The following is a 16,770-nucleotide window of genomic DNA, read 5'->3' on the forward strand; positions in this document are numbered from 1 at the left end:
AGACCGTGAAATTTGCGTCGCAAGAGGGATCGCTCGACTGCATGAAGGGAAAACTGAAGTGTTGCTGACAAACTTCAGCCAGGAGTTCAAGCACATCAACAAGGGCACGACGATCGCGTACATCGAGGAAGTTGTGGAAACCAGTAATGCGTTTGTCCTCTCGGATTCCGCCGCATCTACCCCGACGACCATGGTTCCCGAACCAGACTACGACATTAATCCAAGTCTCCCAGTGATTAAGCAACAGCAGCTCAGAAGCCTGCTCCGACGATACAAAGGCTGCTTTTCGACGACATCGAGGATTCGACAAACACCAGTCGCCAAGCATCGCATAATCACCGAGCAGTACGCTCGACCACTCCGCCAAAGCCCTTACCGAGTTTCACCGCGAGAACGCGAAGCTATAAGAGAACAAGTCGACGAAATGCTGCGCGACGACATCATCCAGCCGTCGAAAAGCCCGTGGGCATCCCCTGTTGTCCTGGTGAAGAAAAAGGACGGAACCCTACGTTTCTGCGTCGATTATCGTCGTCTGAACAAGATCACAAAGAAGGACGTATACCCCCTCCCGCGGATAGACGACGCATTAGATCGGCTCTGCAACGCTAAATACTTCTCCTCGATGGACCTCAAGTCTGGCTATTGGCAAATAGAAGTCGACGAAAGAGACCGCGAAAAGACCGCCTTCATCACCCCAGACGGCCTCTACGAGTTCAAGGTTATGCCATTTGGACTGTGCTCGGCGCCTGCAACGTTCCAGCGCGTGATGGACACGGTTTTAGCGGGATTGAAATGGCAGACCTGTCTCGTTTACTTGGATGACGTCGTTGTATTCGCCGGAAATTTCGACGATCACCTTAGGCGGCTTGCCACAGTACTAGAGGCCATCAAGTCATCAGGGCTCACTCTGAAGCCAGAAAAATGCCGCTTCGCTTACGACGAGCTTCTGTTCCTAGGCCACGTCATCAGTAAATCCGGAGTACGCCCCGACCCCCAGAAAATAGCTGCCATCGCAAAGTTCCCGCAGCCCACCGACAAGAAGGCAGTGCGTAGATTCCTTGGCATGTGTGCCTACTACAGGCGCTTTGTCAAGGACTTTTCACGCATCGCCGAGCCGTTGACACGTCTAACTAAATGTGATGTTGAGTTCAAGTGGGAAACGCCGCAGGCCGACGCATTTGAAGAACTCAAACGACGCATGCAGTCGCCGCCGGTACTTGCGCACTTCGACGAGTACGCCGATACAGAAATCCACACTGACGCCAGTAGCCTAGGCCTCGGTGCCGTTCTAGTCCATAGGAAAAACGGAGTCGAACAGGTGATATCTTACGCTAGCCGGTCACTGTCAAAAGCGGAAGGCAACTATTCTACGACCGAAAAAGAATGCCTCGCCATCGTTTGGGCTACAGCTAAATTTCGCCCTTATCTTTATGGCAGGCCATTCAAAGTCGTCAGTGACCATCACGCGTTGTGTTGGCTAGCGAATATAAAGGATCCTTCAGGACGACTGGCACGGTGGAGCCTCAGACTACAAGAATACGACATCACTGTAACCTACAAGTCCGGACGAAAACACTCCGATGCCGATTGCCTATCACGCGCCCCCATTGACCCGCCGCCGCAAGATGAAGATGACGACGCCTTCCTTGGCATGATAAGCGCGGAAGACTTCGCTGAACAGCAACGGGCAGACCCGGAGCTAAAAGGCCTGGTGGAATATTTGGAAGGGCACACCGACGTTGTCCCCAGGGCATTTAAGCGCGGATTATCTTCCTTCACGCTTCAAAACACTCTCCTCGTGAAGAAGAACTTTTCACCAGTCCGCGCCAACTACCTTCTTGTTGTCCCGTCAGGACTTCGTCCAGAAGTATTGCATGCCCTACATGACGATCCGACCGCTGGACACCTCGGTTTTTCCCGGACACTATCGAGGATACAAGAAAAGTATTATTGGCCGCGCCTGACCGCCGACGTCGCCCGTTATGTCAGAACATGCCGAGACTGTCAGCGACGCAAGACACCGCCAACAAGGCCAGCCGGATTACTACACCCAATCGAGCCTCCTTGGCGACCATTCCAGCAGATCGGGATGGATTTGCTGGGACCCTTTCCGACGTCAACAGCCGGAAACAAGTGGATCGTCGTGGCGACAGACTACCTCACCCGCTTCGCTGAAACTAAAGCACTGCCGAAAGGTAGCGCAGCCGAAGTGGCGAAATTCTTTGTCGAAAACATCCTGCTTCGACATGGCGCCCCAGAAGTCCTCATCACCGACAGAGGAACGGCCTTTACAGCGGAGCTCACCCAAGCCATTCTGAAATACAGTCAGACAAGGCACAGGAGGACCACGGCCTACCACCCGCAGACGAATGGTCTTACGGAGCGGCTGAATAAGACCCTCGCCGACATGCTAGCGATGTACGTCGACGTCGAACACAAGACCTGGGATGCCGTCCTGCCGTACGTAACATTCGCTTACAACACGGCGGTGCAAGAAACAACACAGATCACGCCGTTTAAGCTGGTTTACGGCAGGAATCCGACGACGACGCTCGACGCCATGCTGCCCCACGTCACTGACGAGGAGAATCTCGACGTCGCTAGCTATCTCCAGCGCACCGAAGAAGCCCGGCAGCTCGCCCGCCTGCGGATCAAGAACCAGCAGAAGACCGACAGCCGATACTACAACCTCCGACGACGCTTTGTCGAGTACCAGCCCGGTGACCGTGTTTGGGTTTGGACCCCTATACGCCGACGAGGACTGAGCGAGAAGCTTTTGCGTCGCTATTTCGGACTGTACAGGATCATCCGACGTATTGGCGCACTGGACTATGAGGTCGTGCCAGACGGCATTTCGCTGTCACAGCGGCGCCGCTCACGACCTGAAATTGTCCACGTTGTGCGACTCAAGCCGTACCACCAGCGTTGACAAACTTTGGGACTTCGCGTAACTGACCTTCGGACTTTGTTTCTTTTCGTTGTTTTGTTACTTATGTTAATAAGTGTCCTTTTCTGTTTCGCTCTCTTTGTAGCATCGGGACGATGCTACAACATGTACACGGGACACGTGTACTTATATTTATCGGACGACCACGTTTCGCCGCCTAACAAATCTTATCGCACAGCACGGGACGCGCTTGCATGTGTCCGAAGTTTCTGGAAAGTTATCGATGCTTCTATCCGCAGTCTGTTGTCCCCGAACCTTGTGTTATCGGATTTATTCGCCTGACGCGCATGATGTAGAACTTTGTGGAAGGCATGCGGGTCCCGACGATTAGTCTGGAAAATTCGATGACTACTGTATAAAAGCCGACGCGCTTGACCCGCTGATCAGATTTTCGACGATCGCCGACTGTGTTCGCCGCTATCGTTGTACTATAAGTGTAGCCTGTTTTGTGGGCACAGGTTCGCCCAATAAAAGTTAGTGGTGTCGTTCACAGTACTGCTACTGTGTTATTCAACGTCACGACCACGTGACAATATATATATATATATATATATATATATATATATATATTATATAATATTTTCGTCCACTAAATATGCCTCAACAAATGGCATATAATGTTCTATTGCTGCGTTGCTGAGTTCTAACTTGACGCTAGAATATTTTTTTTAATTTCCCAATTTTCGTTAACTTCTATTTTTTTTTTAAATAGATAGCCTAAATTTGCAAAATTTGCTGCCTACAATCGGTACACGGATTTTAACTTTATCTCTTTAATACAAACAGCCTATCAGGTTCGGTGCAATGAGAACCGAGCAAACACATTTCTAATTCATCATGTGTTTAGATAGGAGCTTTCAAGGAAAAGCTTCCTCTTAAATATGGGGCAAGCAATTTGTCAGTTGCTCGCTTTTTCTTTGAATGTACAAGGTTCAGGTAAAAACAAGCATGTAAATAAAATACCAGCAACAACAGTAGGTCAATTACTAGATTAACAAGCGCTGAGCCCAACACAGGAGCAAGACTGAAAAAGTCGAAGAAAGAGAGCCATGGTATGGCCAATGCACAGCTACAGAGCTAATGGGCCTCATCCCATGACGAATACGCGCATAAATGGAAACAATCGTTCACACACACCTGCAGGACTCTTCAAGTTGGGCGGCGTGAGAGGATTTGGAAAGCTGTGGTGACGGGAACCCAACGATGAGCCCTTCGCACTCCTTAAGCTTTTTATTCACGTAGTTGCGAAAGCATCTTGGATCTGCAGAAACAGTAGGTGATAAATGTTCAAAGCTGTTCTGTAGTAGCAAGGAAGACGCAGGTCATACACCTCCTCCAGTCACGGCATGCGCGTTTGTGTGCGCGACTTACTTTTGCCATTTTTGTGCAGTCGGGGCAAGGAATAGACCGCAAACATTAAACTTGGGGTAAATTAAACATCTTGCTTACCTCTCGGTTTTACCTCTGCGTGAAATATGTTGCTACATACACTAAACAAACACTAAATGCACTACTATGTTTTATAGGCACTACTATAAAGACACTACTACTAGGTGTGTTTCGGTAGCAATTGCGAAATGATTTTTTACCCTTTCTAGAAAGGCTTGCACCAACTGGTGCATGTAATTCCTGAGGGTGATTCAAATATTTTTATGAGGAAACATAGCATGGCTGAATGTACGTTAGATAGACATTTAATTACTTTGTAACTATAATGACTGACTACAAAATGCACGAAGAGTGGTTCCACCACCTTGGCTTGCTTTCAATGGAGTCTCCAGCAACTTGGCAATAAAATTACGTCAATTTCGCACATATATCGAGGGAACTCGTGACGGAAGGGTATAGGCAGAACAGTGCGTCGTTTCATCAATAGTATCTTTGTAGCACACTTTTTCGTCTTTGTGCTGGGGAAGGGAAGGGAGGGCTTTATCTGCGTTCTAGCCATGCATATATGAGATGTGTAACAGAATTGGCGACCACAATTCGAAACAAGTGGTGATTAGCCCAAATACAGCGTTCGAGTGCTTACCAGCCTTGGACGAGACAGACTCTTGTAGAGAGGCCCCCAGTTGCAGATAGTCCCGCGTGAACTTTACTACGTCTAAGCTATCCTCCGGTACGTGAGCCGTGCTTCCGCAGACATCACGTATGACCATGGAGACACAAACTTCGTAGTCACGTTGGTACCTACAAATACGTCATTGCAAGGTATGACAAACTGTAGCCAATGGGAAGAATTCAGCACTCTTATCCTGAACAAAAAGCAAGTTGCTTAACTCAACGGCTGGATTGCCCTGTTAACGATTATTCGGTTTCGTCCTCGCGATTATGATCACAAACACTTGCTTTATGAAGGCGTTAATGCTTCTTTATTGATGTACAGAACTCGGCAGTATTAAGTACGAAGTGCTCACCTCGTGTAGGTCTCCAAATCTTCTTCCTCTATATAGGGCATGGTTGTTTTAAGTAGACGACCCACGACAAAGCCAGAGCACTCGGGCAAGCGCTCAGTCAAGTGAGCCTTGCTACACGCTGGTGCTGCAGGAAATAAAAAAATAATGTTGAGTAAAACAACAGTACAGGTGACGTCAAGAAGCACTGGGACCTCATTGGACGAGTAAACAAAGCCGCATACAGGGGCTCTATTCTGGACACGCATGGCGGCTGCACGGCCGCCATTATCCGCCATGTTTACTCTCTGATTGGCTGTCGAAAGGTCACGTGTTTTGAAATTTGTGCCGGGAAGCGGAAGTATTGCAAAATGCAATTTTGCGTTTTCATCAAGATGACGAAACGTGACGTGGAGCTGCAAATTTTATGAACTAATACATTTTTTTGGTCCTTGGCAGATATATTGTGATGTTAGCGCTTCAAAAAGAATGTGAGCGGTAGCGTGCACAAGCCAGTGCAATGCATCTGCAATTGCGCGAATATGTGGTGGCGATCCAAGATATGCGCCATGCCAGCTTGCTGATTGGCTGAAGGAATATCTCGTGAGGAGCGTCACAGGAAGGGCTGTTTCGTAATCGTCATTTTGACGATGCGTGACGTTGCGCTGGGCCGCCATTGCTGAGATTTTCCGCCATAATTCTTGCTGCGACGAGCCGCGCGAATTATGCTAATGGGCAGCCATATGCAATGGCAGCCGAGAGGAATGCGTATCGCCACATTTTCCCCGTCGTTTGGCGCCACGAAAATCTTTTGTTCAAAACGCGTGCTCATAGTATTTGCATCGCTCTCGGGTGGTGTTGGCATTTGTGTTTGGGGCCATCGTTTTTTGAAAGAACGCGTTTATACGAAATAATATTGGTTGAATATAGCAAACTTTCAGCAATGTTGTCCACTTTTCACTGCTGCATTTGTATTGTAATCGAGATTAATGCCTTTTCGCACAATCAGACGTTATGACAACGGCATCTTTCTAATTTATAAAAAGAAATGTACGCAAGGCGGCGCCTTGAAGTTTCCTCCCGCGGTGCGAGAAACCAGCGAAATGAACAAGAGATGGCAGCGCCGGCGCTTGCGTCGCTCTAGTGGATATCTCTGGCGCGCGCAACGCTATCGGTGATATTCAGCCGTCTCTCAGCCAGCCGAGTCGGGCTGAGTCACTTGCGTTTCACGAAATAGCGATAACGAGGCCTAGAACGTGCGCGCATCACCACTGGTAGGTCGCGTATGTTGTCTCAAGCAAGAAAACAAGGGCATTGGCGCCAACATGCGATGACTCATTGCATTTTCCAGGGACACGCATCCTAGCTATTGAAGCAGACGACGGCTTGTACGCAGCAGACGACGGAAGCGAGAAGCGTTTTCGACGGAATAATCATACGCTTTGAGATAGCTGCTTTATTTTTACTGCGGAGGAAAACTGTTTTGCTTTACCGATAACGCTACATTCAGTGCCTTCATTTCAGTTTCTTAGGCGAAACGTCAAGTTGGCGTCACGTTACGTAAGCAAAACTGGGCCACCGGCGCCATTTTGTTTGCGTCGCGCCTACGTCACGCACCGAAGAAAATGGCGGAATGTCCAGAATAGCGCCCCAGGAGTGCGATCTCGTTGATATGCGTCACATGAGTCGCCCACAGCGACGCAACGTCCGAACTTTATTAATGCGAAAGCATTATATGGCTCATGAGGAGGAAAATCCGGCACTGGCGTTACACGTCATGGTCCAAAAAGGCTGCGAACAATTGGCCTTTGGTGGGAGTCGAACCCACGACCTTCCGTGTTAATGAAGGCGAAGTTAACTAAGGTACTAATTAAAATACAGTTAATTAAGGTACTCGAACCCATAAATTTCGGTATTAAGACGCTATTAATTAAGGTACAGTTAATTAAGGCACTCGAGCCCACGACTTTTGGTGGAAGTCGAACCCATGACCTTGCATTGTGTGCACATTGTGACGAACAGCGTTGGTCATGTCACGGCGCTTCTGCTGACATGGCCGCTTGAGCCACGGGACACCGCCAATGGCGCCACGGGACTGCGCCGCGCTTCTGCTGACGTTGCCGCAATGCTTTCGCATTCATCCACGTAGGGATAACTGAGTGCCCCTTGAACTTTTCTGTATCGGAAACTCTTTATTCCAAAGTAAGTGTGGGGATTTGGGGAATTCGACGCGCCATTGCGCAGGCGCATTTCACCTTGTACTGCAATCCTTAAAGCCACATCGTTCTCGCTCCGAACCAGTTTTGGCGGTGACGCTCCACTCGCGGTGGTTCTAGGTGGTTCGCGGTGAGGGCGGAGCTAGTGACGTCATGGAGCGGCCCCTGGTGGCTACTGCCGTGACGGTAGCGACTCTCTTGCTCCTTGGGACAGCACCCGGTACGTACATGCTTCCTCTCGTTCGCCGACACCTTTGTGACTGGGACTGAGCTCACGCACGGTGCCTTTGCCCGTGCGGGGAGCGCGTACCTCGTGTTGTTCCTATCCCGACGCTAAGCCGAAGAATGGGTGCCTAGTGCTCGTGCGAGGTCGTACCACGCCGAGCCGCACTCATCGGAGGCCCAAGCCGAAGGAGATTGCCCGAGCTCTCGCGAGTTGGCCCACCGGTTATCGCGAGAGCAAATAGCATAGCCGCCGGGACTTTTAGTAGCGGCGTGTCCCAGCTTGAGCCTGTGCTCTCGCAGCGACGTGCTACAGGCGCCCCTAACTGTATTTTTCGCCCTTGGTGCGGGACCCCTTTGGTTTGCCGCCGTCCCGGGACCCGGCGTTCATGCAGTGTTGGGTGCCGTTGGAGACAATAAACGGTTTCCGTCAACTTAGGGCATTACTGTGTTCTTGCGTGCGTCGCTCGGTAGCCCCTTGTGGCCTGAGCTCGCGCGCAGCGGCGCTAGAGGCTGACGGCTGACGCGGCCCTGTGGCTCGCTAAGCTCGAACCTGCGGTGGTCGGTACTCCTGTGAGACATTAAGACCCCATATAAGGCAGTTTCTCGGTATGAACAAATGAGGGAGCCTGTGACGTATCTTAAAGCCCTGACCACGGTATGCCGTAGAACACTAACTAGAATCAGTGAGTGCGCACTCGACAACCGGGGATGTTCATTTTATTATGCCATATAATGACCCTTACGATAAGCTCCAGCCTTATTTGCATAAAGCTAAGCGTTTTCGTTGAAAGCGCGGAACTGCTGCAAAATTGAATCGAATTGGTTTCTGATAATTCGGTTTATGCGGCAAAGCTCAGCATTACTGGGGAGTGTACATAAGAGATTAGTGGGAGACGAGTGCGGCAAATCCCATTCCAGATCACACGATTTTCAATAGGTACAACAAGCAGGAAGAGCCCTCTACTATGGCGTCTGTCATAGGTCATGTAACATTTGAGACGGGGAACCACATCAGTCAGTCAAAGAATCAATCAACGAAGACTGTGAACGTTATCTACAGGCTACTTGCAACGTCACCATGTAGCATTGTGGAAGCTACAGCAGGCGTGAGCTATTCAGGATCGGGGATTGACAGCGGCTGTTTTCAGTGGACAATAATTCATCCTAATATACTGTGCGATTCCTTCTAATATATCGTGCCAACTATCCAAACTTGCTAGTGTTTGTCGTGATAACATTACCGCAGAGCTTCTCAAAGTCAATTTAGAAAACTAGAATTACTCATTTGGAATATAATTAGGATGAGATCGTCGTATTATTGCAGGCCACGAAAGCTTTGTACGTAACACTAAAGTATAACTAACGCCTCGGCTTCCCCGTCCGTGTATAGCATGACTGGCAAACCGGAGGGCCCGACTATGACGTTCGCCATTGTTAGCGGTGAACAAACTGAGTAAATACCCGCCGTGGTAGCCCAGCTATAGTGGCTATTGCGTTGCGCTGCTGAGCTATGGTAGCTATGGTGAGCTATGGCAACTGAGCTCGAAGGTTCCATCCAGGCCGCAGTGGCCGCATTCCGATGGGGGCGGATTGCAAATAAGCCCGTGTAATGCGCAGAGGATCTCATGTTAAAGAACTCTACGCAGTCTAAATTAATCCAGAGTCCCACACTACGGTGTGCCTCATAAGCAGACCGTGGCTTCGGCACGTAAGACGAGGGAATTTAATGAAATTAAATCTAGTAAATTCCACTGTCCACATTCACAAAGCCCCACGCTCGTAATAGTTGTCATTGGCAAGCCGCCTTCGCTATTTGTCGGCGCCTGTTCTTGAGAACCGCATTGCCGTAAGGGAGTTGTTAATAAATATGGGACCTGATTCCTTGATGCCAATTTTAGTTATAACAACGCTTCGCGGTTTTTATTGACACGATTGTAGACAGCTTATGTCGGTTTAACAGTGTCGTTAACAGTAACAGCTTATTTCAGACGTGCACGCACATAAAAAACGTAATTGCAAGCTATCTCAATGCGAGGGTGGTGGTTACATTTTGATTACAGATTTCAGCGGTTGGTTGCTTGAGATTTACGCTGATCACTGACAAACACAAACGAAAAACGCACTAAATTTTCTTACTGTATGCTGTTTATGGACAGATTAACAATAGCTCGTCACTATAACATGTTAGACCATTACTATATGAGCGCGAACTGAGCTCGTCATGGAACTGAAGATTTATTTAAAAAAAGGACTCATAGGGCCTCTCTTATTTTTTCTTCTTTATCTAACTGCGGCGTAGTAGTACACACACAAGAAAGTGACACTAACAAGCCTTGCTGCGCCACACTGTATTCCTGTGGTACGCACCGACTAGCCCACTAACGTTTTCAGCGACTTAAGTCAAGGCGCCCATAGTCTGGCAACCTGCGACTTCTGTCACAATGCACAGCAAGCAGATGGGGCTCACCTGGCGGCCTAGCCTCGATGACTCTACAGATCCAGTTGTACTGGTAGTAATACTCCCGAAGATACTTCTGCGTTGCAACCATTTCGATGCCATCTGGTTCGAAGCACTGTTTCGGGGCAGTCTTGTGGACGCACTTTTGAAACCGTTTCACATTTCTAAATTAACAATAAAAGGTTTACATCATGTTAGTGACCACAAAAGGTTTTTCAGAGGCAGCAGTAACTACCGATACCGACTGAGAATTACTCACGTGCAAGCGGTGGCCATTTTGCCAAAGTCAGAAGAGTCTTTCGAATAGGGTACAACAAACATGTCCACGATACCATCACAGGCGGATAAGTTCTTAAGAAGCTCTCTCTCGTTGCATGTTGTCGCTGCATCAAAAAGAAGCACAAGTGAAGCCTCTGAAAGTAACGTCACCCTTCAAACTTTTACCAACCATTTTGTGTCTGGCAAGAACGCAGTACTCGTTGTCTGACTTCAGCGCTGTACTTGGCTACCCGCTGGTCTTTCAAAGCTTCTTTTGGGTTTCCGCAAAGTGAATTCAGAACAGTGCTATAGCAGTTCAGATGTGCATGAGAAAGCCTGCATAAAAAAAGTTCACAATAAGACTATTCGTTTCTCGAAAGATGGCATTCTAACCTGTTTCATTAAAACGCCTGTTGTACACAACTTACGTCCGCCCCCAATTACAATATGCCTCATCCGTTTGGGATCCTCATTAGATCACATTAATTACCAGATTAAATCTGCACAAAATGTCTCTGTTTGTTTCATCCTAGCTAACTACTATCGCACTGCTAGTGTTACATTAATGAAGAGTACCCTTCAAATACAATTATTACCTCTTCGCAGGAAGGAATCACGCATTTCCCCTTTTCATAAAATCTACTACCACAACACATCTCTTCGCCTTCTTTAGATTCACCCTGCGCCTTATTATTCAGCTCGTCGCGATCACGTACATAAAGTTAACGTACCCCGTCATAACACCATCGCATACTCACAATCATTCCTTCCTAGGGCTTCAATCGACTGGAATAATATATCTACATCCTTAGAAAGCATCAATAACCCCGCTTGTTTTAAAGAATTCATTAATCATCATAAATAATGTATGGTAACAAATGGTGTAATTACGTACTTATTCCTGGATATTGTCTGCTTGGTAAAGTGTACTCTTCGCGCATTAAATTACTTGATATTATAAAAGTTCTTTCCGGTTGCTTTGTATATATTACTTGTTTTTTCAATATCTTCTTTTGTTCCCTGCACTGTGAATTGCTACAACGAATTCTCTATTTTTTACTCGTGCAATGTATTCTCACCCCTCCCCTCTGCAGTGTACAACTACGTACCTTGAGGATCTCACAAATAAATAAATAAATAACTACTCGGATTAGTTTCGTGTTTACATTGCTACAAAATTTTCAAACAATGGGCGCGTATTACCGGTAACCTACCTTAATCGAAATGCGCGTTTCAATATTTGTCCTTGCCTCAACTATCATGCTCGAGTAAAATAATACTAACCAACAGGAAACCGACGAGGGACCGGTTCGCCATGTGTTGTCCACATATGCAGAAGCTTCTTCGGTTAATTTATCACAGTCATGTAGCTTCCCTAAAACGACGTTAGTGTCGCAGTCGTACTCTGCAAAAAAAGGCAAATTACGGCGCTTATGCGAAACATTTAACAATCACAATTCCTATCATGCAAATAGATGGCATTTGTTGTGATCAAAAGTTTAGTGTAACTAGAAAACAACGTAAATTGCAGTTTTGTGTAGTGAGCCCGAGAAATGCCTATTTGAAATTTGCCGGTACTTCGTGCTCACGTCTCAGTTAAGAGCAGATCAGACGACAGCATATGTGCCGTGCAAGTACGATCGAAAATTTTAAGCACAGCTTCAGCTTCCAGCGCATTCTTTCTTGTCCGATGTGCCTCAACTCACCGAAACAAGTCCAGTTCATCCCTCGTCCTATCAGGTCTCTGAAGTAGTAAACGTCCCACTGGTGGAACATGCGCGGGTCATCCTCACACTTCGACGACAGAATGTCCTGCATGCATGTCTTAAAGGCCCTGACGTCTCTGCGAAAAAACAAAAATGGAATACTCCTTGTAAGCGCGACTGTTCAAAATATCATCTCAGTGTTTTCTCAATGTTTACCTGCAGTGCCTATGCAATGTTTCTCGGCTCAAAAACGAAGATTCTTGCTGAAAACTTGAGGCGCCGGCAAGTTGATAGCAGTCTTTGAGGCTTTCCCTTACATAGGTCTCTTCACAGACAGGTCCTGCGTGCAATAAACAATATGTAAAACAAGGTGAGTCCTTTCACAAAGAAATTAACAATTTTTGCCTAGAAGACACTAGGGTATCAGCCGGCAGATTTCCACTTACCGCCACTACGGTCGCATATCCAAGCATACTCTGAAGCTTTGTCCAAGTGTCTTTGGACATCCATAGAGTTGAGCACAGACGGGTCGCTATCGCAGCCGGTATCAATTCGTGCTTGCCTAATGCACCATTCAAACTTTTTGACGTAGCTGAGAAAACAATATCGAAGTGAGCCCATTTCCATGATATAAGCCAATTCAAATATTAAAAAAGAAGTTTTACCTGCAGGCTTTCACTAGCCCAGTTGAGTTGCTCATCCGTATACTTGGCAAAACACCAATTTTGATTATGTTGTCGCAGTTATTCAGCTTCATAAGCAGTGAGTCGTTATCACAGTTGTTATCTGTTCGGTCATTTATAGGCTTGTCAGTGCTGAATCACAGCTTTCATGCATGAAAGACGGCGTTACTCACCAAAACATGTCCAGCGCAATGATTGCACGACAGTTGTGGAGTACAGGCCAACAAGTTTCTCGGATTCAAGAGATAGCGAGTCTTTGTCAATCGTTTTGACCTCTCTTTGCGCGCACTTGTCGTATTCTGCCAGTCCCCTGAAAACACACAGAATGCGAAATGATACATAGCTTACACTGCTTTATACGAAATGCGCGCAATTATGATTGGAGCTTTTTCAATGTCAAGTAAGCTTTCCAACAGCGACACACGTACAGAATGGCTTGATGCTCTTCGATTAATCGAAGTATGAATGCTTGAGTTGGCTGGCCGACCTCTCTACATTTTCCAATAATTAAAATACTTCTTCTTCTTCTTGAGTTGCATTCTCTTGAGGGTGTGTCTAACGTGCGTAAGTGTATAGTGAGACACTTAAAAACACTATTCCTCTTATTTAGAGTCTTTAGAGTCTTTGAAGTTCCTTCCATTCGACTTTGGTACCGAACTTTCTTTTTTTGTACTCGGGGCGTGTTAATATGGGTCTCTTAGTACATTCTCAAACGTGAAGAAAATTCAAGAAGCAAGCAGGACGAACTTCAGGATGGACAAAAACAGTGTTAGTTGCTTTATAGCACTTTGTTTCTCTATCCTCGACTTCGCCCTGCATTTCGCGCTTTTCCTTCATATTTCTTTGCTACTCATTTGCTGCTATTCTCCAAAATATTAATTTCTTACGTAGTTTCTGGGAAGGTTGTTTTAAAGCTCAAAAGTTTAGTGTGATCAGCTGTTTCTCGGCGACGTGGTTTACACACGAAGAGAATTTACTATTAAGCGTGGCACTGACAGGTGTAACGCATTGATATCCCGATTATTTGCTCTTGGGAACCGAATCCGCGCCTTTAATATCGAAAAATTATGAGCCAATGAAGCTCTTTAACACCATAGCTGTAACTGTGTGCTTCTGCATCACAATTTGCATTTGTCAGTACAGTGCTGTTTGTGTCAATAGAGTCGTTGTGCTTTAGTCACCGCTGTCGCGTCTGCGTAATACATAATTGTACGCGCGCGTCACTTTTCTACCTTTAGTGTTGCTTCCTGTCGCTGTTGTTCTTTACCCAATTAGTAACTCCCATAGGTAGCATTAACACCTATGAGATGTCCTTGATTGAACCTAAGAAACACTCATGAGACCTTCCTTTTTATATTTTACTAAGAATAAGCGTACCCGCAATCGTAAAACAGTGATTGAAATCATGCTGCAAGAATGTTACCTATATGTAACACCTCAATATACCATAAATCTACTGTCCCTCCCATCGCAATACCGCTGGTCCTTCATCCCTTTTATCTTCTGTTTGGGCGCGACCCAGCGTTACAATTTGACACTATCATTCGCGCTGCCGTCCATTTGCCTAGACTCCTATCATCACGACGTTACCGATATTCCGGGAGCTCTTGTGCTTCGATGAACTCCGACTCGGCATGTTGGACTCTCCGAAAAATTGCTTTCCTGGTAATCCGGACCCTACCGTGTCTTAAGACGCGTAATAGCCGTCACTTAAGAGATACGCCCGCTCGAGTCTTCATCTCCCTCCGTTTCACCGCCTACAGATGTTGTTCACGTATCCCGCCTTATACATTACCGCTCGCCCACACCATAGCAAGCACCGTGACGGTGCTTCAGCAGCTGGGAGTCATGTCACTGTACCATTCCTCTAGAGGAGCGTCGATGAAGAAGACGTTTTTTGATACGGCGCACGCTCTCGACGATATGGTTCAGCGCTTGATCGCCTAGTAAATATATTGTATGTGCGTTTTCCTTTTGTAACAATATCAAATATAGCGCGGAGATGTCAGATTTACGTTGCATAGGTGGTGTGCTGCGACTGTCAGGGACATGCGTGGCTTCCCAGTATATCATGGGCTTTTGCGGATTGTTTCCTATAACGAATATTAATTGAGCAGAAGACGCTGTGTTGCAGATGCAATGGCCAGAACGCCCACACAACAAGAACAGATGCATTGGGTGCACACGTATGTGCGTATGCACGCGCACGAGGAAGTGCGGTGTACTCATTCTTCTAAAAATCCTGCCCGGTACCAGTAGCATATCGAATTAATCAGTTTTAAAAGCAAATTGTTTCAGAATACGCAGAGTAGATGTACACATATAAGCTGCAGAATGACAACTTCGAATTGTAGCTTGAGCACATGAGAAAACGTTCTTTTTTTAAAACATAGACTCTAAAATGAAGCCTCTAAGAGGACGACTATTCATCTGTGAACTGAAAAAGGTCTATACGTCAAGTTGTTACAACATACTGTAGAGATCATGGGATAAAACCTACAGGCCGTCCGTTTCGTAAGTCAAGGCAAAATAGTCATGGCGCCCTGGATCTCTCTGTCAAAATCGAACCTGCCTGTGACGTCTAGCAGTGTCTGTCTTGAACTTAGACATTAGGACCGAATTCGTACATCAGATACATTTGTGGTTTAATGGATATATATATATATATATATATATATACAGCAGCTCAAAGTAGAAGATTATTCAGCCACATTTTATGTACACGACAAGCAGCTCAATCAAACCTGAAGTTACAAGTCGCTTGACTCTTAACTGCCTCATACCCGCGATGCAAATCGCTGTTCTCTTTCGCGGTTCAAGATTTTTCCCACCCCAGTTATCTGTCTCTACCTACAACTCTTTTTGTCCTTTTAAGCTACTCCACGCATGCTACGTACATCTCTGAGCGCTGGTATGACAACGTCACACTGTGCGGTGCTGGTCTGCAGTCATTCATGTTTGTAAAATCAGTAACAAAGTCAGTGAATACATTCTGGCGCATTCTTTGTATTTGAAGCGTTCGTTGCTCGACCATTCACAGTACCATATTTAAAAAAAATTCTTTTCCGTCTTAACTGTCTTGTATCTGTCTCTTGTTAACAGTCGTTTCCAAGTAGGCTGCCTCAAACCTGCGTTTGCAACAGCTAAATAATAATACAGAAACAACGCTTTAAAATACGTAACTGGCGTCATACTTGCCAGTTTTTTTTTTTTGTCAGAGGTCTAATCTTTAAGAGGTAGAGAGAAGCTATGGGCTTGTAACTATTTCAGTCGAAAAGAGCGTTGAAATACCATGCGCAAAGGTACGATTCCAGGAAATGTCTTCAGTATAATGTTCGCCCTTGGAAAAAAAACCTAAAACGTTCTGAGCACTTCCCAACAGGCACAGTTGTTACGATATCATTTTATACCTACTGCAAGTGATCAGATAGGTGAGGACAGAATAAAAAGGTAGCGCATGCGGGCTCCGCAGATCAGATTGTCGATATTGAAGAAAAAAAAAACACCGCGCTGAAATTGGTCACGCAGTAGATAAAAATATCCGGCGATCGTATCACCGTCGTAAGAGAACAAGGGGGAAGTGAAGCGGCGGAGCGACGACCTTCCGCTTTTCTAATGTATGCGACAGGTGCTGCGGAAGTAGCTGTATCTAGTTCTTGTGTTTTGTTATACGGAAGGCATTGCTGGTCTTTGGCTTTTTTGTCCTGTTTTCAAAAGCTGAAAATTCACATCACGAAGTTGCAGACTCCCCCCTCTCCCCCATTGCAAAGGCATAGAGGAGCGACGTGAAATGGTAAAAAAAAAAATATGCATTTTGTAAATTGTACACTTCACTAGCATATATAGCATATACTCACGTGTGAATACATGAATTAAATAATACT

The 16,770-nt window shown here is 46.3% G+C and overlaps 1 protein-coding gene across 2 annotated transcripts in view; it reads right to left on the reverse strand.

The window, feature by feature from the left end:
* Positions 1–16,770, reverse strand: part of LOC135900120 (uncharacterized) — a 172,385-nt gene that overhangs the window by 146,400 nt on the left and 9,215 nt on the right. For both annotated transcript variants that reach the window (XM_070530841.1, XM_070530840.1), the window contains exons 6-17: positions 13,060–13,196; positions 12,869–12,989; positions 12,650–12,795; positions 12,420–12,543; positions 12,204–12,340; positions 11,782–11,902; positions 10,688–10,833; positions 10,499–10,622; positions 10,249–10,403; positions 5,365–5,488; positions 4,980–5,137; positions 4,085–4,208 (exon numbers count right to left, since the gene is read on the reverse strand). In XM_070530841.1, coding sequence (XP_070386942.1) covers positions 4,085–4,208; positions 4,980–5,137; positions 5,365–5,488; positions 10,249–10,403; positions 10,499–10,622; positions 10,688–10,833; positions 11,782–11,902; positions 12,204–12,340; positions 12,420–12,543; positions 12,650–12,795; positions 12,869–12,989; positions 13,060–13,196 — 1,617 coding nt within the window. The remainder of the gene's footprint in view (positions 1–4,084; positions 4,209–4,979; positions 5,138–5,364; positions 5,489–10,248; positions 10,404–10,498; positions 10,623–10,687; positions 10,834–11,781; positions 11,903–12,203; positions 12,341–12,419; positions 12,544–12,649; positions 12,796–12,868; positions 12,990–13,059; positions 13,197–16,770) is intronic.

Source organism: Dermacentor albipictus, chromosome 1, assembly GCF_038994185.2.
Source record: "Dermacentor albipictus isolate Rhodes 1998 colony chromosome 1, USDA_Dalb.pri_finalv2, whole genome shotgun sequence".
In the NCBI taxonomy this organism is placed as follows: domain Eukaryota; kingdom Metazoa; phylum Arthropoda; class Arachnida; order Ixodida; family Ixodidae; genus Dermacentor; species Dermacentor albipictus.